This window comes from Liolophura sinensis, chromosome 8 (assembly GCF_032854445.1).
Source record: "Liolophura sinensis isolate JHLJ2023 chromosome 8, CUHK_Ljap_v2, whole genome shotgun sequence".
Classification (NCBI taxonomy): Eukaryota; Metazoa; Mollusca; class Polyplacophora; order Chitonida; family Chitonidae; genus Liolophura; species Liolophura sinensis.
This window is the reverse complement of record NC_088302.1, coordinates 57597305-57622033: the sequence shown is the minus strand read 5'-3', so window position 1 is coordinate 57622033 and position 24729 is coordinate 57597305. Positions and strand designations below refer to the sequence as shown.

The 24729-nt window shown below is 42.5% G+C and overlaps 1 protein-coding gene across 1 annotated transcript; it reads right to left on the bottom strand.

The window, feature by feature from the left end:
• Positions 1 to 4035: 4035 nt before the first annotated feature.
• On the bottom strand, positions 4036 to 24645 carry LOC135472216 (phosphatidylinositol 3,4,5-trisphosphate 3-phosphatase TPTE2-like). Its single transcript, XM_064751605.1, has 15 exons — positions 24588 to 24645; positions 23614 to 23877; positions 23140 to 23343; positions 21042 to 21167; positions 19823 to 19989; positions 18877 to 18941; positions 16187 to 16247; positions 15582 to 15663; positions 14800 to 14950; positions 13505 to 13585; positions 10532 to 10637; positions 10089 to 10186; positions 8077 to 8172; positions 4596 to 4666; positions 4036 to 4466 (listed from the first exon to the last, which is right to left on the bottom strand). The coding sequence occupies exons 2-15, from the start codon at positions 23805 to 23807 to the stop codon at positions 4361 to 4363; spliced, it is 1608 nt and encodes a 535-aa protein (XP_064607675.1). The 5' UTR covers positions 23808 to 23877; positions 24588 to 24645; the 3' UTR covers positions 4036 to 4360.
• Positions 24646 to 24729: the final 84 nt, after the last annotated feature.

Here is a 24729-nt window from a genome sequence, read left to right as displayed (position 1 = left end):
GGGACGTTAGCTGATCCCCCTTGTGTTGTAGGATCAAGGGCTAGTACAAGCTCTACATTGGGACGTTAGCTGATCCCCCTTGTGTTGTAAGATCAAGGACTAGTACAAGCTCTACATTGGGACGTTAGCTGATCCCCCTTGTGTTGTAGGATCAAGGGCTAGTACAAGCTCTACATTGGGACATTAGCTGATCCCCCTTGTATTGTAGGATCAAGGACTAGTACATGCTCTACACTGGGACATTAGCTGATCCCCCTTGTCTTGTAGAATCAAGGACTAGTACAAGCTCTACATTGGGACGTTAGCTGATCCCCCTTGTGTTGTAGGATCAAGGCCTAGTACAAGCTCTACAATGGGACATTAGCTGATCCCCCTTGTGTTATAGGATCAAGGGCTAGTACAAGCTCTACATTGGGACGTTAGCTGATCCCCCTTGTGTTGTAGGATCAAGGACTAGTAAAAGCTCTACACTGTGACATTAGCTGATCCCCCTTGTGTTGTAGGACCAAGGCCTAGTACAAGCTCTACACTGTGACATTAGCTGATCCCCCTTGTGTTGTAGGATCAAGGACTAGTACAAGCTGTACACTGGGACATTAGCTGATCCCCCCTGTGTTGTAGGATCAAGGGCTAGTAAAAGCTCTACATTGGGATGTTAGCTGATCCCCTTGTGTTGTAGGATCAAGGACTAGTACAAGCTCTACATTGGGACGTTAGCTGATCCCCCTTGTGTTGTAGGATCAAGGGCTAGTACAAGCTCTACACTGTGACATTAGCTGATCCCCCTTGTGTTGTAGGATCAAGGCCTAGTACAAGCTCTACATTGGGATGTTAGCTGATCCCCCTTGTGTTGTAGGATCAAGGACTAGTACAAGCTCTACATTGGGACGTTAGCTGATCCCCCTTGTGTTGCAGGATCAAGGACTAGTACAAGCTTTACATTGGGACGTTAGCTGATCCCCCTTGTGTTGTAGGATCAAGGGCTAGTACAAGCTCTACACTGGGACATTAGCTGATCCCCCTTGTGTTGTAGGATCAAGGGCTAGTAGAAGCTCTACACTGTGACATTAGCTGATCCCCCTTGTGTTGTAGGATCAAGGGCTAGTACAAGCTCTACATTGGGCCGTTAGCTGATCCCCCTTGTGTTGTAGGATCAAGGGCTAGTACAAGCTCTACACTGTGACATTAGCTGATCCCCCTTGTGTTGTAGGATCAAGGGCTAGTACCAGCTCTACGCTGTGACATTAGCTGATCTCCCTTGTGTTGTAAGATCAAGGACTAGTACAAGCTGTACACTGGGACATTAGCTGATCCCCCCTGTGTTGTAGGATCAAGGGCTAGTACAAGCTCTACATTGGGATGTTAGCTGATCCCCCTTGTGTTGTAGGATCAAGGACTAGTACAAGCTCTACATTGGGACGTTAGCTGATCCCCCTTGTGTTGTAGGATCAAGGGCTAGTACAAGCTCTACACTGGGACATTAGCTGATCCCCCTTGTGTTGTAGGATTAAGGCCTAGTACAAGCTCTACATTGGGACGTTAGCTGATCCCCCTTGTGTTGTAAGATCAAGGACTAGTACAAGCTCTACATTGGGACGTTAGCTGATCCCCCTTGTGTTGTAGGATCAAGGGCTAGTACAAGCTCTACATTGGGACGTTAGCTGATCCCCCTTGTGTTGTAGGATCAAGGGCTAGTACAAGCTCTACATTGGGACATTAGCTGATCCCCCTTGTGTTGTAGGATCAAGGACTAGTACAAGCTCTACATTGGGACGTTAGCTGATCCCCCTTGTGTTGTAGGATCAAGGGCTAGTACAAGCTCTACAATGGGACATTAGCTGACCCCCCTTGTGTTGTAGGATCAAGGGCTAGTACAAGCTCTACACTGTGACATTAGCTGATCCCCCTTGTGTTGTAGGATCAAGGCCTAGTACAAGCTCTATACTGTGACATTAGCTGATCCCCCTTGTGTTGTAGGATCAAGGGCTAGTACAAGCTCTACACTGTGACATTATCTGATCCCCCTTGTGTTGTAGGATCAAGGACTAGTACAAGCTGTACACTGGGACATTAGCTGATCCCTCCTGTGCTGTAGGATCAAGGGCTAGTACAAGCTCTACATTGGGACGTTAGCTGATCCCTCTTGTGTTGTAGGATCAAGGACTAGTACAAGCTCTACATTGGGACGTTAGCTGATCCCCCTTGTGTTGTAGGATCAAGGACTCGTACAAGCTGTACACTGGGACATTAGCTGATCCCCCTTGTGTTGTAGGATCAAGGGCTAGTACAAGCTCTACATTGGGATGTTAGCTGATCCCCCTTGTGTTGTAGGATCAAGGGCTAGTACAAGCTCTACACTGGGACATTAACTGAGCCCCCTTGTGTTGTAGGATCAAGGACTATTACAAGCTGTACACTGGGACATTAGATGATCCCCCCTGTGTTGTTGGATCAAGGGCTAGTACAAGCTCTACATTGGGATGTTAGCTGATCCCTCTTGTGTTGTAGGATCAAGGGCTAGTACAAGCTCTACATTGGGATGTTAGCTGATCCCCCTTGTGTTGTATGATCAAGGGCTAGTACAAGCTGTACACTGGGATATTAGCTGATCCCCCCTGTGTTGTAGGATCAAGGGATAGTACAAGCTCTACATTGGGACGTTAGCTGATCCCTCGTGTTGTAGGATCAAGGGATAGTACAAGCTCTACACTGGGACATTAGCTGATCCCCTTGTGTTGTAGGATTAATTTCACAGATTTATGGAAATTTTGTGTCTTTTGACAGCTTATTTACCATACTGTGAATGGTAATAAAACATTAGCAGCAAACAGACAGCAGCACACAATTTTGATACTGTCAAAACATAATAAATCTAAGAAAAACACTTCAACCACTTATTATACACTACAATACTGATGGGGCAAAATGTGAAATTAAAAAATCTCAAGTGTACAAATAATCTCAAGTGTACAAAAAATCAATCCTGATCTCTGTAATTAAAGATTACCATGACATAACAGTAATATTTACTAAAATAAAAAATAAATCTGGCAAAGGAAAAAGAACAGTTTTCATACTTTAATATAAAAATTCTTCTTGTGTTTTTTTTCTCTTCAATTTCATAAATGATGTGTTGTCCTCTAGCTAGCTTTGCCTAAAACAACACTGACAGTTACAACATGGTGATGTATTCACCATCTACTGTATGTCAGGTTTGTCTGGACAAAAAAGGCCACTGTCGCACTTGTCTAAAACAGACAACACCAAATTTCCATTAAATCTGTGAAGAAACAGTAAATACTTGATCTTTTCAGTATTTTCATAACTAATTCTATGTTCCATGTGGGATTGCTGTTCCAGTAATGAAGAAGTGGCTTGGAGACTTTTGGCTGTACAGGAGTTAGTTATCGCTGGGTAAGGGAAAGGTATCAGTCAGGTTATGCCCATATGACATTACTGATGCCGTACCAAGCTCTGAGGAAGTGTCAAAGCTCTGTGAGCTTATATGCATGTATATAAGTACTACTGCTACCAAACAGTTCAAAGCCTGCACCCAGCATGTGTGTGGTCCTCATTACACGAGCTCTGAACCACAGTGCCTAGCCCCGTCACAAATTCACAAGCCAGATGACCACTTGTTACTACACATGTTCCAAATGTCCCTATTATGTTACTGTACATGTATGTACCTTTAGTGGCTGGATGTTGGCTGTCACACGCTTACCAAGTAACAGGCTATGACCCAGTAGAGGGGATCTGCTGCATGTATAACACTCTGACAGCACTCTCCCTATTTCCTCATCTCACATACAAATTGTACACATATTGTACACATACATGTAGCTGACTATAATATTAATTAATACTTAACACTTAACAAACAAATGTCCACGAAACTTGAAACTGTCATTAGCTTTGATGAACATAAATAATACAGGCATTGTAAACAACATACACCTGTTTTGAAACTGGACATGCAAACACTGATACTGTGAATTTGGACAGTTGCTTTCACTTCCTGTTTTCTTCCTGTACAAACAACATACATGGTTAACAATAACGAGAACAAAGTACATACATGTAGAATTAGATGAATGTATCTGTATAGATGTATACATGGGCGTGAAGAATCTCGCTAACAAAGTTCAAATACATGGGGTAAAAAAGACTATTTTCTTTTATATGACTTATTAACAGGAAATTACCGAACATTAGTATTAAAATATAAAATGTATATGATATGGTTTTTGAAAATAGAATTTAAACATAAAACCAGACTATAGCTGGATATCATGCTATCCTATGTTGGTGTTTAACAGTTGTACATGTAGATATTACCACACGGATCATATATTTTCTTTCATTCTGCATCTTCAAAGGTGACATCAATGACAAAATTCTCCTTGAACACGTGCCAGGTTTTCTTCTTGTGAGGGTTATCTAGCTCTTGCCTCAGCAAATGCAGCCTATAACAGATGAAGCCTTGAGTCTGTCATAAAGTACAAGTCTCTTGTCTCTTCACAAAATTCTCTTATAATTCTTAAGATCTGATGTGTTTTTTTTCTGAAAAAGACAACTGGCATTGCTTTGCTTACCTGTTCTCCTCAATGAATGAAGTGTTGAACCAAAAGTAAAATGGACAATTTTCATATCCCCTGGGTATATTCTGAAAAAGAAAATGGGATAAGGTTCTTCACTCCATTATGTCTATCTATCTTTACATCCAGTGACTTTATACAATCAATATTAATCACTGACTGACTGACTGATCGATATTTAAGAGCAATAAGTACGTGTACATCAGTGCACTGATCAGTACCTGACAAACTTGCTCGCAGATGACTTGCTGAGACAACCAGACTTGTGGCAAGTACCTGACACACTTGCTCACAGATGACTTGCTGAGACAACCAGACATGTGGCAAGTACCTGACACACTTGCCCACAGATGACTTGCTGAGACAACCAGACATGTGACAAGTACCTGACAAACTTGCTCACAGATGACTTGCTGAGACAACCAGACATGTTGCAAGTACCTGACACACTTGCCCACAGATGATTTGCTGAGACAACCAGACATGTGGCAAGTACCTGACACACTTGCTCACAGATGACTTGCTGAGACAACCAGACATGTGGCAAGTACCTGACACACTTGCTCACAGATGACTTGCTGAGACAACCAGACATGTGGCAAGTACCTGACACACTTGCTCACAGATGACTTGCTGAGACAACCAGACATGTGGCAAGTACCTGACACATTTGCCCACAGATGACTTGCTGAGACAACCAGACATGTGGCAAGTACCTGACACACTTGCCCACAGATGACTTGCTGAGACACAAGAACTCAGACAAAGCACTGTAAGGTGTATGCCATATTGGTGGAGGGCAGGTCATACTGGTGGAGGGCAGGTCATACTGGTGAAGGACAGGTCACATTGGTAGAGGGCAGGTCATACTGGTGAAGGGCTGGTCATACTGGTGAAGGGCAGGTCATATTGGTGGAGGGCAGGTCATACTAGTGAAGGGCAGGTCACATTGGTAGAGGGCAGGTCATACTGGTGGAGGGCTGGTCATATTGGTAGAGGGCAGGTCATACTAGTGAAGGGCTGGTCAAACTGGTGGAGGGCTGGTCCTACTGGTGGAGAGAGCTGGTCCTACTGGTGGAGGGCAGGTCATACTGGTGGAGGGCAGGTCACACTGGTAGAGGGCAGGTCATACTGGTGAAGGGCAGGTCATATTGGTAGAGGGCAGGTCATACTGGTGAAGGGCTGGTCAAACTGGTGGAGGGCTGGTCCTACTGGTGGAGAGAGCTGGTCCTACTGGTGGAGGGCAGGTCATACTGGTGGAGGGCAGGTCACACTGGTAGAGGGCAGGTCATACTGGTGAAGGGCAGGTCATATTGGTAGAGGGCAGGTCATACTGGTGAAGGGCTGGTCAAACTGGTGGAGGGCTGGTCCTACTGGTGGAGAGAGCTGGTCCTACTGGTGGAGGGCAGGTCATACTGGTGGAGGGCAGGTCATATTGGTAGAGGGCAGGTCATACTGGTGAAGGGCTGGTCATACTGGTGGCAGAGAGGTCATACTGGTGGAGAGAGGTCATACTGGTGGAGAGAGGTCATACTGGTGGAGAGAGCTGGTCCTACTGGTGGAGGGTTGGTCATACTGGTGGAGGGCAGGTCATACTGGCGGAGGGCTGTGATCCTGGTGGAGGACAAGTCATACTGGTGAAGGACTGGTCATACTAGTAGAGGACAGGTCATATTGGTGAAGGGCTGGTCATACTGGTGGAGGGCTGGTCCTACTGGTGGAGAGAGCTGGTCCTACTGGTGGAGGGCAGGTCATACTGGTGAAGGGCTGGTCATACTGGTGGAGGGCTGGTCCTACTGGTGGAGAGAGCTGGTCCTACTGGTGGAGGCAGGTCATACTGGTGGAGGGCAGGTCACATTGGTAGAGGGCAGGTCATACTGGTGAAGGGCAGGTCACATTGGTAGAGGGCAGGTCATACTGGTGAAGGGCTGGTCATACTGGTGGAGGGCTGGTCCTACTGGTGGAGGGAGCTGGTCCTACTGGTGGAGGGCAGGTCATACTGGTGGAGGGCAGGTCACATTGGTAGAGGGCAGGTCATACTGGTAAAGGGTTGGTCATACTGGTGGAGGGTTGGTCATACTGGTGGAGAGAGCTGGTCCTACTGGTGGAGGGTTGGTCATACTGGTGGAGGGCAGGTCATACTGGCGGAGGGCTGTGATCCTGGTGGAGGACAAGTCATACTGGTGAAGGACTGGTCATGCTGGTAGAGGACAGGTCATATTGGTGAAGGGCTGGTCATACTGGTGGAGGGCTGGTCATACTGTTGGAGGGCAGGTCATACTAGTGGAGGGCTGGTCATATTGATGAAGGGCAGGTCATACTGGTAAAAGGCAGGTCTTATTGGGTAAGGGCAGGTCAGACTGGTAGAGGGCAGGGTTACATTGGTGGAGGCAGGTCATATTGGTGGAGGGCAGGTCATACTGGTGGAGGGCTGTCATCATGGTGGAGGACAAGTCATATTGGTGGAGGGCAGGTCATACTGGTGAAGGGCACGCCAAATTGGTAGAGGGCAGGTCATATTGGTGAAGGGTTGGTCATACTGGTGGAGGGCAGGTCATACTGGTGGATGGCAGGTCAGATTGGTGGAGGGCAGGTCATATTGGTGAAGGGCAGGCCACACTGGTAGAGGGCAGGTCATATTGTTGAAGGGCTGGTTATACTGGTGGAGGGCAGGTCATACTGGTGGAAGGCAAGTCATATTGGTGAAGGGCAGGTCATAATGGTGGAGGGCAGGTCATACTGGTGAAGGGCAGGTCATACTGGTGGAGGGCTGGTCATATTGGTGGAGGGCTGGTAATACTGGTGGAGGGCTGGTCATAGTAGGGGAAAGCAGGTCATATTAGTAGAGGGCAGGTCATACTGGTGGAGGGCTGGTCCTACTGGTGGAGGGCAGGTCATATTGGTGGAGGGCAGGTCATACTGGTGAAGGGCATGTCACATTGGTGGAGGGCAGGTCATACTGGTGGAGGGCAGGTCATACTGGTGGAGGCAGGTCACATTGGTGGAGGGCTGGTCATATTGGTTGAGGGCTGGTCATCACCACTAAACTTCATATAAGACTAGGTGGACAGCCCTGGGAGCAATGTATACCACTTACTGACATCAAATCATTAAAAGCAGTAAAAGTGGTGTTCTGATTACACCAGACCCAATGTTAATCATGTGTCCCAGACAGTCACCACTTGTAGCATTTTGTTTTTAATATGATTAATATGTCCAAGAACTTCAACTCTTTGGCATTCAGCTTAAAGTTTAAATACCAAATATGATATGATACACGTAATTGAAACATAATCTTGCTTATTTATGTCACTGATGCCACAAGTACTTGTATATGCCAGTAGTCAGATGCAGAGATGGAAGCTTAAGGAAGAAGCAATGTCACTGGGGAAAACTTCCCTCCAGCAAACTACAACAGCATCTGTCATCTATTGGTCCAATGTACTGTGCGTACAAAAAATGGTGAAGGCAAACTCACAGATGTACAGGTAAAGCGGACTTTGATATCTCCTTCCAGGACTGGTGCATTGGTCAAGTTACAGACTACAGTCTCTGCATCAGCATAGCGCATCACCTGCAATAAACATAAGCAGTGGGTACAATCTGTTTAGTACATTGTGGGGGTGCCACAAATTATAAACGCTTCATCCCTGCAGCCATGTGCTAAACTTTCATTTAACATCTGCAATACCTTTATTCCTGTCCATGTAAATACTCGCATTAACCAAACGTGTGCATTGCCTTTATTACCGTCTGTGTAAACACTCGCAACATGTGCAATGTGTTTGTTCTTATTCATATAAACATGCGCTTTAACCAAACAGATGCAATGCCTTTATTCTTGTCCATGTTATCACTCGCATTAACCAAAATTATGCAATGCCTTTACTCCTGTCCATGTTATCACTCGCATCAACCAAACATGCGCAATGCCTTTACTCCTGTCCATGGTATCACTCACATTAACTAAACATGTGCAATGCCTTTACTCCTGTCCATGTTATCACTCGCATTAACCAAACATGTGCAATGCCTTTACTCCTGTCCATGTTATCACTCGCATTAACCAAACATGTACAAGGCCTTTACTCCTGTCCATGTTATCACTCGCATTAACCAAACATGTGCAAGGTCTTTACTCCTGTCCATGTAATCACTCGCATTAACCAAACATGTGCAAGGCCTTTACTCCTGTCCATGTAATCACTCGCTTTAACCAAACATGTGTAATGCCTTTACTCCTGTCCATGTTATCACTCGCATTAACCAAACATGTGCAATGCCTTTACTCCTGTCCATGTAATCACTCGCATTAACCAAACATTGCAATGCCTTTATTCCTGTCCATGTAAACACTAGCATTAACCAAAATTATGCAATGCCTTTACTCCTGTCCATGTTATCACTCGCATTAACCAAACATGTGCAATGCCTTTACCCCTGTCCATGTAATCACTCACTTTAACCAAACATGTCCAATACCTTTACTCCTGTCCATGTAATCACTTGCTTTAACCAAACATGTGCAATACCTTTACTCCTGTCCATGTAATCACTTGTTTTAACCAAACATGTGCAACACCTTTACTCCTGTCCATGTAATCATACAGACATACTGAATTACACAGTTATTACAAGGCATGATTCTGTCAGACTGCTTTGTCCATATAATCACTCACTTTAACCAAACATGTGCAATACCTTTACCCCTGTCCATGTTATCATTCGCATTAACCAAACATGTGCAATACCTTAACTCCTGTCCATGTTATCACTCGCTTTAACCAAACATGTGCAGTGCCTTTACTACTGTCCATGTAATCACTCGCATTAACCAAACATGTGCAAGGCCTTTACTCCTGTCCATGTAATCACTCGCATTAACCAAACATGTGCAATGTTTTTACCCCTGTCCATGTTATCACTCGCATTAACCAAACATGTGCAATGCCTTTACTCCTGTCCATGTTATCACTCGCATTAACCAAACATGTGCAATGCTTTTACTCCTGTCCATGTAATCACTCGCTTTAACCAAACATGTGCAATGCCTTTACTCCTGCCCATGTAATCACTCGCTTTAACCAAACATGTGCAATACCTTTACTCCTGTCCATGTAATCACTTGCTTTAACCAAACATGTGCAATACCTTTACTCCTGTCCATGTAATCACTTGCTTTAACCAAACATGTGCAATACCTTTACTCCTGTCCATGTAATCACTTGTTTTAACCAAACATGTGCAATACCTTTACTCCTGTTCATGTAATCACACAGACATACTGAATTACACAGTGATTACAAGGCATGATTCTGTCAGACTGCTTCGTCACTATATCCTTATATATTACATGAAATCTAGATATATACAGCCACAAAACACAGAGGAAACCCATGACATGACAGAGCTACTGTTGGACTCCCTGGACATAAACATGTAAACCCCACACATTACACATACGGGTTCTTCACCCTATGTTCACTTTACCTGACAGTTCCTACTGGCACCAAAGTTACAGTCAAACTTCAGTTCACGATCCATGTAGATCTCCATGCTGAAGTCACTGCCATCTCCCTTCCCAACACCTGTTCACATACAGATAAACAAACCATTTACTTTGTTAGAGGATTTCACATCACAGTCTGAAATACATTACTTTCTACTCTAACATGTTTGTGGTTGGCAAAACAGATAAACAACTTTTCTCCACATTTTCTTGATGACACAATTCTTGTACGATATTTATCCACATGGGCCACTATTATCTTATGTATCATATATTTATTTATCTGATTCATGATTCAGGATTAAGGCTGTAACTAAGAATTTCTCACTTATGTGACAATGGTCTAGTTTCAGAATGGGAGTAACGACAGAGATCCTGATGGACACCATCTGCCTCCCACACTGCTCTTCAGCCTGGTACTCACCCCTTAACCCTGCTATCTTCACAGACTTCATTTTCAACCGTTTAGATCGAGGGGCTTCTCCACCCAACTCCTTCTTAATAATCTCAAAATATCCCACATAACGACTCTACAAGGAAACAACAACATAAAAGCTTATGGAAATACATGTAGGCTATAAGGACAGGTACAAAAATGTCATCACAAAGTCACACACAGCCATCAGGGGATATGAAGTTAGGCTATAAGGACAGCCACAAAGATGTCATCACAAAGTCACACACAACCATCAAGGGCTATGGAGTTAGGCTATAAGGACAACCACAAAGATGACATCACAGTCACACACAACCATCAGGGGCTATGGAGTAAGGCTATAAGGACAGCCACAAAGATGACATCACTGTCACACGCAACCATCAGGGGCTATGGAGTTAGGCTATAAGGACAGCCACAAAGATAACATCACACAGTCACACACAAACATCAAGGGCTATGGAGTTAGGCTATAAGGACAGCCACAAAGATTCCATCACAAAGTCACACACAACCATCAGGGACTATGGAGTTAGGCTATAAGGACAGGCACAAAGATGACATCACAAAGTCACGCACAACCATCAGGGGCTATGGAGTTAGGTTATAAGGACAGGCACAAAGATGTCATCACAATGTCACACACAACCATCAGGGGCTATGGAGTTAGGCTATAAGGACAGCCACAAAGATGACATCACAAAGTCACACACAACCATCAGGGGCTTTGGAGTTAGGCTATAAGGACAGCCACAAAGATGTCATCACAAAGTCACACACAACCATCAGGGGCTTTGGAGTTAGGCTATAAGGACAGCCACAAAGATGACATCACTGTCACACACAACCATCAGGGGCTATGGAGTTAGGCTATAAGGACAGGCACAAAGATGTCATCACACAGTCACACACAACCATCAGGGGCTATGGAGTTAGGCTATAAGGACAGCCACAAAGATGTCATCACAAAGTCACACACAACCATCAGGGGCTATGGAGTTAGGTTATAAGGACAGGCACAAAGATGTCATCACAGTCACACACAACCATCAGGGGCTATGGAGTTAGGTTATAAGGACAGGCACAAAGATGACATCACAGTCACACACAACCATCAGGGGCTATGGAGTTAGGCTATAAGGACAGGCACAAAGATGTCATCACAATGTCACACACAACCATCAGGGGCTATGGAGTTAGGCTATAAGGACAGGCACAAAGATGACATCGCAAAGTCACACACAACCATCAGGGACAATGAAGTTAGGCTATAAGGACAGGCACAAAGATGTCATCACAAAGTCACACACAACCATCAGGGGCTATGGAGTTAGGCTATAAGGACAGCCACAAAGATGACATCACAAAGTCACACACAACCATCAGGGGCTATGGAGTTAGGCTATAAGGACAGGCACAAAGATGACATCACAAAGTCACACACAACCATCAGGGAATATGGAGTTAGGCTATAAGGACAGCCACAAAGATGACATCACTGTCACACGCAACCATCAGGGGCTATGGAGTAAGGCTATAAGGACAGGCACAAAGATGTCATCACACAGTCACACACAACCATCAGGGGCTATGGAGTCAGGCTATAAGGACAGCGACAAAGATGACATCACAGTCACACACAACCATCAGGGGCTATGAAGTTAGGCTATAAGGACAGGCACAAAGATGTCATCACAAAGTCAAACACAACCATCAGGGGCTATGGAGTTAGGCTATAAGGACAGGCACAAAGATGACATCACTGTCACACACAACCATCAGGGGCTATGGAGTTAGGCTATAAGGACAGCCACAAAGATGTCATCTAAGTCACACACAACCATCAGGGGCTATGGAGTTAGGCTATAAGGACAGCCACAAAGATGACATCACTGTCACACACAACCATCAGGGGCTATGGTGTTAAGCTGTAAGGACAGGCACAAAGATGACATCACAGTCACACACAACCATCAGGGGCTATGGAGTTAGGCCATAAGGACAGCCATAAAGATGTCTTTACAAAGTCACCCACAACCATCAGGGACTATGGAGTTGGGCTATAAGGACAACCACAAAGATGACATCACAAAGTCACACACAACCATCAGGGGCTATGGTGTTAAGCTGTAAGGACAACCACAAAGATGACATCACAGTCACACACAACCATCAGTGACTATGGAGTTAGGCTATAAGGACAGGCACAAAGATGACATCGCAGTCACACACAACCATCAGGGGCTATGGAGTTAAGCTGTAAGGACAGGCACAAAGATGACATCACAATGTCACACACAACCATCAGGGGCTATGGAGTTAGGCCATAAGGACAGCCACAAAGATGACATCACTGTCACACACAACCATCAGGGGCTATGGAGTTAGGCTATAAGGACAGGCACAAAGATGTCATCACACAGTCACACACAACCATCAGGGGCTATGGAGTTAGGTTATAAGGGCAGGCACAAAGATGACATCACAGTCACACACAACCATCAGGGGCTATGGAGTTAGGCTATAAGGACAGGCACAAAGATGTCATCACAATGTCACACACAACCATCAGGGGCTATGGAGTTGGGCTATAAGGACAACCACAAAGATGACATCACAAAGTCACACACAACCATCAGGGGCTATGGTGTTAAGCTGTAAGGACAGGCACAAAGATGACATCACAGTCACACACAACCATCAGGGACTACGGAGTTAGGCTATAAGGACAGGCACAAAGATGACATCACAAAGTCACACACAACGATCAGGGGCTATGGAGTTAAGCTGTAAGGACAGGCACAAAGATGACATCACAGTCACACACAACCATCAGGGACTATGGAGTTAAGCTGTAAGGACAGGCACAAAGATGACATCACAATGTCACACACAGACTGCTGTTAGCATACTATGAGAAATTAGAAGATCATACAAAATCATCTTAACTTTCTGACTGACCTGACTAGGTGTTTCCACGCCTTGAAACTTTGTTCCGACATTCAAATCTGTTCTCCTATCACCAAAATAATCTAAACTGTCCTGAAAAACAAAAGCCAGATAGCTATAAACACACTTAACAAAGCAACAGTATACAGTCTGAAACTTCAAAAATTATGACCAGATCTCCAAAATTGCTAAATTATTGATACATGAAACCTACAGTTTATTATTGAGATTGCACATTTAAATACTTAATCCATTTTTACACGTCAAAGATATTTAGACATATAGACAGGTACATTTAGAAAGATATATTTACATTTACTGCTAAAGCATCACATTTACTTGTACAACATGTTGTATATTCTGTAAAGACTGCTGTGATGTTGTGGTTGGCAGTTTGGTTTTGTCAACATGAAGCACCAGTTTGTCTAGACTTTGCTTCCATTTGAAGTATTCAACTATAATTTAGACAATTCAAGTCTTCCTGGTTGTATACAGTTACAATGTGTTATTATATAAACATTAGTGAGGGGATGGTATACCTGTGCTTGTTCAAACAAGCCACTCTCCACGAGCCAGACACAGATCATGGTACCAGTCCTCCCCTTACCGCCCTTACAGTGTACAGCTATGATGTTATTATATAAACACTAGTGAGGGGATGGTATACCTGTGCTTGTTCAAACAAGCCACTCTCCACGAGCCAGACACAGATCATGGTACCAGTCCTCCCGTTACTGCCCTTACAGTGTACAGCTATGATCTTATTATATAAACATTAGTGAGGGGATGGTATACCTGTGCTTGTTCAAACAAGCCACTCTCCACGAGCCAGACACAGATCATGGTACCAGTCCTCCCCTTACCGCCCTTACAGTGTACAGCTATGATGTTATTATATAAACACTAGTGAGGGGATGGTATACCTGTGCTTGTTCAAACAAGCCACTCTCCACGAGCCAGACACAGATCATGGTACCAGTCCTCCCCTTACCGCCCTTACAGTGTACAGCTATGATGTTATTATATAAACACTAGTGAGGGGATGGTATACCTGTGCTTGTTCAAACAAGCCACTCTCCACGAGCCAGACACAGATCATGGTACCAGTCCTCCCCTTACCGCCCTTACAGTGTACAGCTATGATGTTATTATATAAACACTAGTGAGGGGATGGTATACCTGTGCTTGTTCAAACAAGCCACTCTCCACGAGCCAGACACAGATCATGGTACCAGTCCTCCCCTTACCGCCCTTACAGTGTACAGCTATGATGTTATTATATAAACACTAGTGAGGGGATGGTATACCTGTGCTTGTTCAAACAAGCCACTCTCCACGAGCCAGACACAGATCATGGTACCAGTCCTCCCCTTACCGCCCTTACAGTGTACAGCTATGATGTTATTCTCGTCCTCACTCATCCATTCTTTGGCACTTGCAGCAAATTTTATCATATCGCTGTAGAAATAAAGATTTTAGCAAAAATTATCAACCAATTCATACTTTATCTATGCTCTTTTACAATATTATATGATTTATTTATTTATTTGAATTCTACCATGAAAATGTTACCATCATCCTTGTACATCATCCCATTTGCCTGGGTCAATTTTAACCTCATCACTCTCAAAATTCTCTATAAAGAAAAAATGAAAAAAAAAAAAAAAAACCCAGTGAATTTTAAACTAAAACATACTGAAATTATCTGAGACACATTTCTTCAGTTGCAACATTATATATAATTGCTATACAACTTAAAACCTGTAAAATGAAATAGCAGCAATTATGTTCATAATGAGGCCGACCATTATATCTAGGGTGTTTTATTTCAAAGTCTGCCAGCAACCTGTGGAGGGTTGTGGGTTTCCCCAGGCTCTGCCAGGCTTCCTCTCTCCGGTGGATTCCTGCGGCCGGCGTATAGTGAAATATTCTTGAGTATGGCATAAAACACCAACCAAAACAATAAATAAATTATTTCAAAGTCAGGTCGAAAGGTGACCTATTTTATAAATTTTATCAATTTTTATAACTGAGTTAACCATTGTTCATACAAAGTTATGTCATCAAGTCACAGGGTGAGTACACTTACTGAATAGTCGGCACATTATGGTCATCAATATGAATTCTCTCCACACGATCATGAAACAGTGACTCATCATAATCTCTCTCACCTACAAATACAAAGTCAACATTAAAACCTGTTTATTAAAATCCTAAATGTTCATTACCCATATGTACATATTTCATAAAACTTGAGGAAGAAAACTCATGGTCATATTTGCTGTTGTCAGTATTTCATGCTGGCTTCCTCTTCGGCTGTACATAGGAAGGTTTGCCAGCAACCTGCAGATGATTGTGGGTTTCCACTGTGGTGTACCCGGTTTCCTCCAACAAAAATGTTGGCTGCCATCGTATAAGTGAAATATACTTGAGTACAGCGTAAAACACCAATGAAATAAATAAAAAAATAAAGTTTAGAGTAGCACAAAGTAATCATACATCTTAGCTCTTACATATACATGCAGCCACAGTGTTAGGATCTGATAGAAATTCATTTGTTATGTGCAGAACTTGAAATGATATATTGTTTTATACAGCCAGATTTTATTATCTATTTTAAAAAAAGTAACTGGACCGTTTAAAATATAAATTTCACTGCTTTGTTGAAAGTGATTTAAATATACTTCCACTTACTGCATAAATTATACACTTTGTAGTGGTCTCTGTGCTTTGTGTCTAAAAATCTAGCCACCTCCTGTAAAGGGAAACAAACCTTACACAATGTCCATAACAATACAGACATAGCCACCTCCTGATTGGGACAAACAAACCTTCCACATTGTCCATAACAATACAGACATAGCCACCTCCTTTAAGGGGAAACAAACCTTACACATTGTCCATAACAATACAGACATAGCCACCTCCTGATTGGGACAAACAAACCTTCCACATTGTCCATAACACTACAGACATAGCCACCTCCTGTACAGGGAAACAAACCTTCCACATTGTCCATAACAATACAGACATAGCCACCTCCTGATTGGGACAAACAAACCTTCCACATTGTCCATAACAACACAGACATAGCCACCTCCTGATTGGGACAAACAAACCTTACACATTGTCCATAACAACACACACCTAGCCACCTCCTTTAAAGGGAAACAAACCTTACACATTGTCCATAACAATACATACCTAGCCACCTCCTGACTGGGACAAACAAACCTTACACATTGTCCATAACAACACAGACCTAGCCACCTCCTGATTGGGACAAACAAACCTTACACACTGTCCATAACAATACAGACATAGCCACCTCCTTTAAAGGGAAACAAACCTTACACATTGTCCATAACACTACAGACATAGCCACCTCCTGATTGGGACAAACAAACCTTCCACATTGTCCATAACAATACAGACATAGCCACCGCCTGATTGGGACAAACAAACCTTCCACATTGTCCATAACAATACAGATATAGCCACCTCCTGTACAGGGAAACGAACCATACACATTGTCCATAACAATACAGACATAGCCACCTCCTGTACAGGGAAACGAACCTTACACATTGTCCATAACAATACAGACATAGCCACCTCCTGATTAGGACAAACAAACCTTACACATTGTCCATAACAATACAGACATAGCCACCTCCTGACTGGGACAAACAAACCTTCCACATTGTCCATAACAACACAGACATAGCCACCTCCTGATTGGGACAAACAAACCTTACACATTGTCCATAACAATACAGACATAGCCACTTCCTACATGGGGGAAACAAACCTTACACATTGTCCATAACACTACAGACATAGCCACCTCCTGATTGGGACAAACAAACCTTCCACATTGTCCATAACAATACAGATATAGCCACCTCCTGACTGGGACAAACAAACCTTACACACTGTCCATAACAATACAGATATAGCCACCTCCTGTACAGGGAAACGAACCATACACATTGTCCATAATACTACAGACATAGCCACTTCCTGATTGGGACAAACAAGCCTTACACACTGTCCATAAAAATACAGACCTAGCCACCTCCTCTACAGAGAAACGAACCATACACATTGTCCATAACAATACAGACATAGCCACCTCCTGATTGGGACAAACAAACTTTACACACTGTCCATAACAATACAGACATAGGCACCTCCTGAAAAGAGAAACAAATGTCATAGCCAACTCCTGTACAGGGAAACAAACCGTACACATTGTCCATAACAATACAGACATAGCCGCCTCCTTTAAAGGGAAACAAACCTTACACATTGTCCATAACAATACAGACATAGCCACCTCCTGACTGGGACAAACAAACCTTACACATTGTCCATAACAATACAGACATAGCCACCTCCTGACTGGGACAAACAAACCTTACACATTGTCCATAACAATACAGACCTAGCCACCTCCTGACTGGGACAAACAAACCTTCCACATTGTCCATAACAATACAGACCTAGCCACCTCCTGATTGGGACAAACAAACCTTCCACATTGTCCATAACACTACAGACATAGCCACCTCCTGACTGGGACAAACAAACCTTACACACTGTCCATAACAATACAGATATAGCCACCTCCTGTACAGGGAAACGAACCATACACATTGTCCATAACAATACAGACATAGCCACCTCCTGATTGGGACAAACAAACCTTACACACTGTCCATAACAATACAGACATAGCCACCTCCTGATTGGGACAAACAAACCTTACACATTGTCCATAACAATACAGACATAGCCACCTCCTGATTGGGACAAACAAACCTTCCACATTGTCCATAACAATACAGACCTAGCCACCTCCTACATGGGGGAAACGAACCATACACATTGTCCATAACAATACAGACCTAGCCACCTCCTGATTGGGACAAACAAACCTTACACACTGTCCATAACAATACAGAAAAAGCCACTTCCTGTGAAGGGAAACAAATGTCAAACATTGTCCATAACAAAGGAGACCGTATAAAGGTGGGCATCAACATACTTACATGTACACAATGTATTTATCCACTCTTTAATGTCACACTTCAGAATATTTCACATATATGATGGTAGTCAATTATTATGGCAAGTTACTGACCAGCCTTCCCATATACGATGTAGAGATATGCACACAGACCAGATTGGTAAAAGACAAGAGGACTTCGACAAATGGCCACACGGCTTACTACTGTGTAATATTTATACATATCCTGTCATACCACCTGTAACAACAGGGTACTCACATGTCACACACTCTGGCCAGGGTTTCTTCAAATCAAGTATGGGGTAAAACACCCATGATGTACAAGTGTGCATAGAGATCAACTGTAACTTACCCTGATTGGGTTCCTGTACATTGCCATGAGGCCTTTAGATGGAAAGGACATGGCTATAACCCGCTCTAGAAAACAGATTAGGTGAGATTAGAACAAACACAAAGAGCCACATCAAATATTAGGAACATGGTGAGTAAGGTTAGGGATCAGTTACAAAGAGAATTGGCCACATCAAATCAGACAGGCCACAATCTCTCAGACAGCTCAGATCAACCTCAAACTGAGGTCAGGCATATATCAAGATAGATTTATCAATCTTTGTATAAACACATGTAGGTTAACTTGACAATGACAATAGAAATCTTGGCATTTCAGTTGTATACTGCATCAAAAAGTTAACAGAATGGATACATATAAAACCTAGAGATGATTAACATCAGGCAAAGGCAAGGAGAACATTCCAAGAAACTACGGAGATAAAATTCCCATGAAATCCATGAACAAAATGAAAGAAGGTACAGATATTCTGACGTATTCCTCAAATAGAGTATACCTCCCTGTACTGTACTGCTAGAGACAAAAAATGGCAACTTCAAATGCAATTACCCTAAATGACCATAAGTTTGACTAACTTACCCATTTTTCCTGATTCTGAGAGTTCTATTGAGTTTAAAAAGATGTTTTGGGGTTTCTTTTGAACAAAGGATAATATCCTACTTGACAATTGTAAGTTTCAGCTCTAATAACAATATTTTGTTACCTTTATTAGCCTACAAAAATGCACTTTTGTGGGCGAAATTTGAGGTCACTTAGGGTAAACAACACGTCCTGAATTAGTAGTTCATGCAGCCTACATTCACCCCAAACAAGTAAACAATGGCACAAGATTATACTCATTTCTGTATCTGGTTTTCCACATCAGAGTATATAAAACAGGTTTACTGGAAGAACAGTCATTTTGTTAAGGTTCAAGTATCAAACTCTCCTTTAGTTATCAACAACTCACCTGTAATATAACAAAGGTCAAGGTCAAATCCATCCTTCTGATATCTACGTTTGTTCTGTGACACAATTTTCCTTGATGCTTGAGCCACCTGTCTCTTTTGTGTAAATAAGAAGTACATTGTTCTGACGATGCGGAAAATCCGGAATGCTCGCCCAATCACCAGCAATCTGAAATTCGAGAGTACTCATTATTTTTTTTGCAGGTTGGAAGTGTTCCCAGTGACTGTTTTATGTTCAGGTTAAAAGTGTTCCCAGTGACCATTTTATGTTCAGGTTAGAAGTGTTCCCAGTGACCATTTTATGTTCAGGTTAGAAGTGTTCCCAGTGACTGTTTATGTTCAGGTTAGAAGTGTTCCCAGTCACTGTTTTATGTTCAGGTTAGAAGTGTTCCCAGTGACTGTTTTATGTTCAGGATATAAGTGTTCCCAGTCACTGTTTTATGTTCAGGTTAGAAGTGTTCCCAATGACTGTTTTATGTTCAGGTTAGAAGTGTTCCCAGTGACCATTTTATGTTCAGGTTAGAAGTGTTCCCAGTAACCATTTTATGTTCAGGTCAGAAGTGTTCCCAGGCACTGTTTTATGTTCAGGTTAAAAGTGTTCCCAGTGACCATATTATGTTCAGGTTAGAAGTGTTCCCAGTGAATGTTTTATGGTCAGGTTAGATTTTTTTTTTTTTTTTTTTTGATTGGTGTTTTACGCCGTACTAAAGAATATTTCACTTATACGACGGCGGCCAGCATTATGGTGGGTGGAAACCGGGCAGAGCCCGGGGGAAACCCACGACCATCCGCAGGTTACTGACAGACCTTCTCACGTACGGCCGGAGAGGAAGCCAGCATGAGCAGCGACTGCATTGGTGAGAGACTCCTGGGTCATTACGCTGCGCTAGCCCTTTAACCGACTGAGCCACGGAGGCCCCGTGGTCAGGTTAGAAGTGTTCCCAGTGACTGTTTTATGTTCAGGGCTAGAAGTCTTCCCCTATTTTCACCTAACACTCACACAGTGTCCTTTTCTGTGGAGACACATCTTCCAATGCTACACTAAGTAAACTTTGTCTGGAGCAGATCTTATAAAAATAAATATCATCTGGGCACAATATAACAACGTATTATCATTTATTTACTCGATTCATGTTTAACAAAAATAAATAATGACTATTTCACTCATATGACCATACAGAGCTAGGCTGTACATGTATGTGTGTGAGTTGCAGTACTTACTTGGCATAAGAGATTTTGTTACAGCGATTCATTCCTGACAATCCAGCAAACACCATTTCAACGATAAATGATATGAGCACGATCACCATATCCACAACATCGATCCAACTTCGGAAAAAGTCAGCTCTAAAACAGCAATAGGAAATCTATTGTGAAATACAATTTTTTTTTTCAATGCATCTATGAAAAAAATTTGAAAAAAAAAAAAAAAAAAATAGACAGAACGCAAACACAACATAGAACCTTTAGATGATGGTGAATCCCATACTGGGGACCCCTTACAGATCACCTGTACACACCATGCATAATGAGCTTAGAGTCTAATTATGAAAATCCAAATACAGTTGTAGCAGATGTGTTGGCAGGAATTTGCTATCTACACCTTCCCATTCTATGTTTAAAGGCAATAACTTTTGAAATAATTGATGCGGTTCAGCCCAAATATCACATGTCTACAAGGTTTCGTGAAAATGCAATCATAACCTTAGGGGGAGATGTGTTGACAACATAATGATTAGAGACAGATAACCTGATCGCTGTTTCTTCACTCCCTTGCATTGTATGCCAGAGGGACAAGGCAATGATTACGGACAGATAACCTAATCCCTGCAATCCCCCTTCACACTGTATTCCAGGGGGATGAAAGCAATCATAACTGTAGGGGGACATGTGTTGTTAAGATAATGATTACTGACAGGTAACCTGATTGCTGTATGCCAGGGGGATAAAAACAATCAACTACAAAGGGAGATATGTTGACAAGAAAATGATTACGGACTGGTAACCTGATCACTGTATCCCGCTCCCCCGCACTGCATACCAGGGGGCAAACCAGACACAACTCTAGGGGGACATGTGTTGACAAGATAATGATTACAGACAGGTAACCTCATCACTGAATCCCCCTCCCACTACACTGTATGCCAGGAAGATAAACACAAACACAGTTTGGGGGAAATGTGTTGGTAAGATAATATATTGACAAGATAATGATGACAGAGAGGTAACCTCAGCTATATCCCCACTCCCCCACACTGTATGCCAGGGGGATGAAAACAATCACAACTGTAGGAGGAGATGTATTGACAAAATAATGGTTACAGACAGATAACCTTTGTATGCCAGACGAACAAGATAATGATTACAGACAGATAACCTGACCATTGTATCCCCCATAGCCCTGCATTGTATGCCAGGGGGACAAGATAATGATTACAGACAGATAACCTGACCATTGTATCCCCCAAAGCCCTGCATTGTATGCCAGGGGAACAAGATAATGATTACAGACAGATAACCTGACCATTGTATCCCCCATAGCCCTGCATTGTATGCTAGGGGAACAAGATAATGATTACAGACAGATAACCTGCCCATTGTATCCCCCATAGCTCTGCATTGTATGCCAGGGGAACAAGATAATGATTACAGACAGATAACCTGACCATGGTATCCCCCATAGCCCTACATTGTATGCCAGATGGACAAGATAATGATTACCTCGCATTGTATGTCAGGGGGATAAAAATGATCATAACTGTAGGGGGAGATGTGTTGACAAGATAATGATTACAGACAGGTAACCTGATGGCTGTAATCCCCTCTCCCGCATTGTATGCCAGGGGGATAAAAACAATCATGACTGTAGACGGAGATGTATTGACAAGATAATGATTATGAACAGATAATCTGATTGCTGTATTCCCATCCCCCACACTGTACGCCACGGTGATAAAAACAATCAAGTAGGTGATGCACAATGTAATGAACATTGAATCTATTGTCAGATATTTGACCATTCACTCAAACAGGTATTTTCTGAGAGTACAGGGGTCAACCAGCAAGTTCTGCATTTCGCTTAAGTTTAACATTTATAAGTGACACATTATGCTTGACTCTGATTGGCTGATTCACCTTTAGGCTTTTCTGTGAAGTTTGACTAATTTCCTATCCAACAAAAATGTTGCCATCAAAAGTACTGTACAATTTTAAGGCTTAGAAATGTTCATCTGAAAGTGAGTTTTCACATACCAATTCTTACCTACATATGAGGGGAAATCTAAATGAGCATCACACTATAAAAAACCAAAGCACTTACCCTTTATAGAAAATCCGAGCACACACCTCAATCACGAAATAAGTTATGATGATATGTGACACAACTTCCATTCCATTTCCATTATCACATGGATCAATGGAAAGTTCTATGATGACCAGGATGAAGTCTAACACAATCAGGAAAACTGTGGCTAGACGAAATGCTATGTGCTCAACTACCGACTGGACCTTCCTCTGTACAGCCCTGGAAATAATCCGAGATGCTCAATGGAACATTTCTACAGGGAGAGTAATGTGAAAAAAAAAAGTTATGTAGAACCAAACAGCCACAGAGCTACATGTACCTGCACACAGTTCTACACATACCATTTGCTGTTCAGATACTTACATATGTATATGTAACCTTTTTCCTCTTTAGTACTACAATTGTATGATCCATTTCTTTAAATTTTTATCATACTTTATTTACTTAAACTTTATGAAAATGTACAATACAGCATAAACACTGACTTACTCTAAGCGAGTTTTAGGAGGGTGCAGAGCTGATGGATCATCTATGTATGTGGCATTTTGTCTCTTCTCTTTAGCAAAGAACTCAGGCTGATTAGTTTTGATGTCCTCAACTTCGATACGAACTTCATCCTGTGTTGTCTCCTTTGCTGAGTCGTCATCCTCCTCAGCATCATTGTCGAATTTCTGATAATCCATGATATAATGTGGCAGAATTTACATATGAACGGTGTGTGATAGCTACTGCTGCACCCAGACCCCGCTGCACCTTTAATGTAGAGAACAATTTCATGAACTTTTCTTAGTTTTTATAAATATTAGGAAGATTATAAAGGAAATTTCAAGCAGCAAGGGTGGGAGAAGCAAGGTGACAGGGTGACTTAGTAAAGGAAAATATTATTTTTACTTGAAAGTCATGCAAAATTAGGATATCACTCCATGTTATTTACTGATAGCTAAGCTGATGTAGGCTACTAGTAAGCTCTATGTGATCCAAGTTAAAATCATCCACAACCATTTCCACTGAATCGGGTGGTGTGTCAGTATATGCCAAGGTGGTTAGAAGTGAAGCACAAGTCTCTTACATAAGTTGTCATCTGAAAATAAATAACATATAATCAGCTGAAGATGTTTTCAGTAGATTACACATCAAATGACAGGGGCGACAGCTTGTATTATCGTGGCAACTGTCATTCGTCACTTTGGAATGTTACACAAATATATTTTGAGAAATACAAAGGTGACAAACGTATACATCTGATATTTTTTATGTTGAAAAAAATGGCACAAACGGGTTTATGAATGTCATTTTACACATAGCTCAATACATTTCTACTCATCATGCAGCAAACATGCAGTTTTTGGTGGGCGTATCTTCCTTCAGGCTTCACTTAATGAACCGGGATGTTACTATCAATTAGCAAAACATGCATCCAAACATAACAAGACAAGTGTGCCGTATATTTTTGCACTACATACTTTACTTCCTTCGTTTGGTCAAATCAAACCTCAATCAGTCGCATCCAAGACGTCTCCGTAACTCGCATCAGCAACATCGCTGTCTGCTTTTACAAACGCTCCATCAGGGCACAGAGGTCAACTCATGTAACGGCAGATGTCA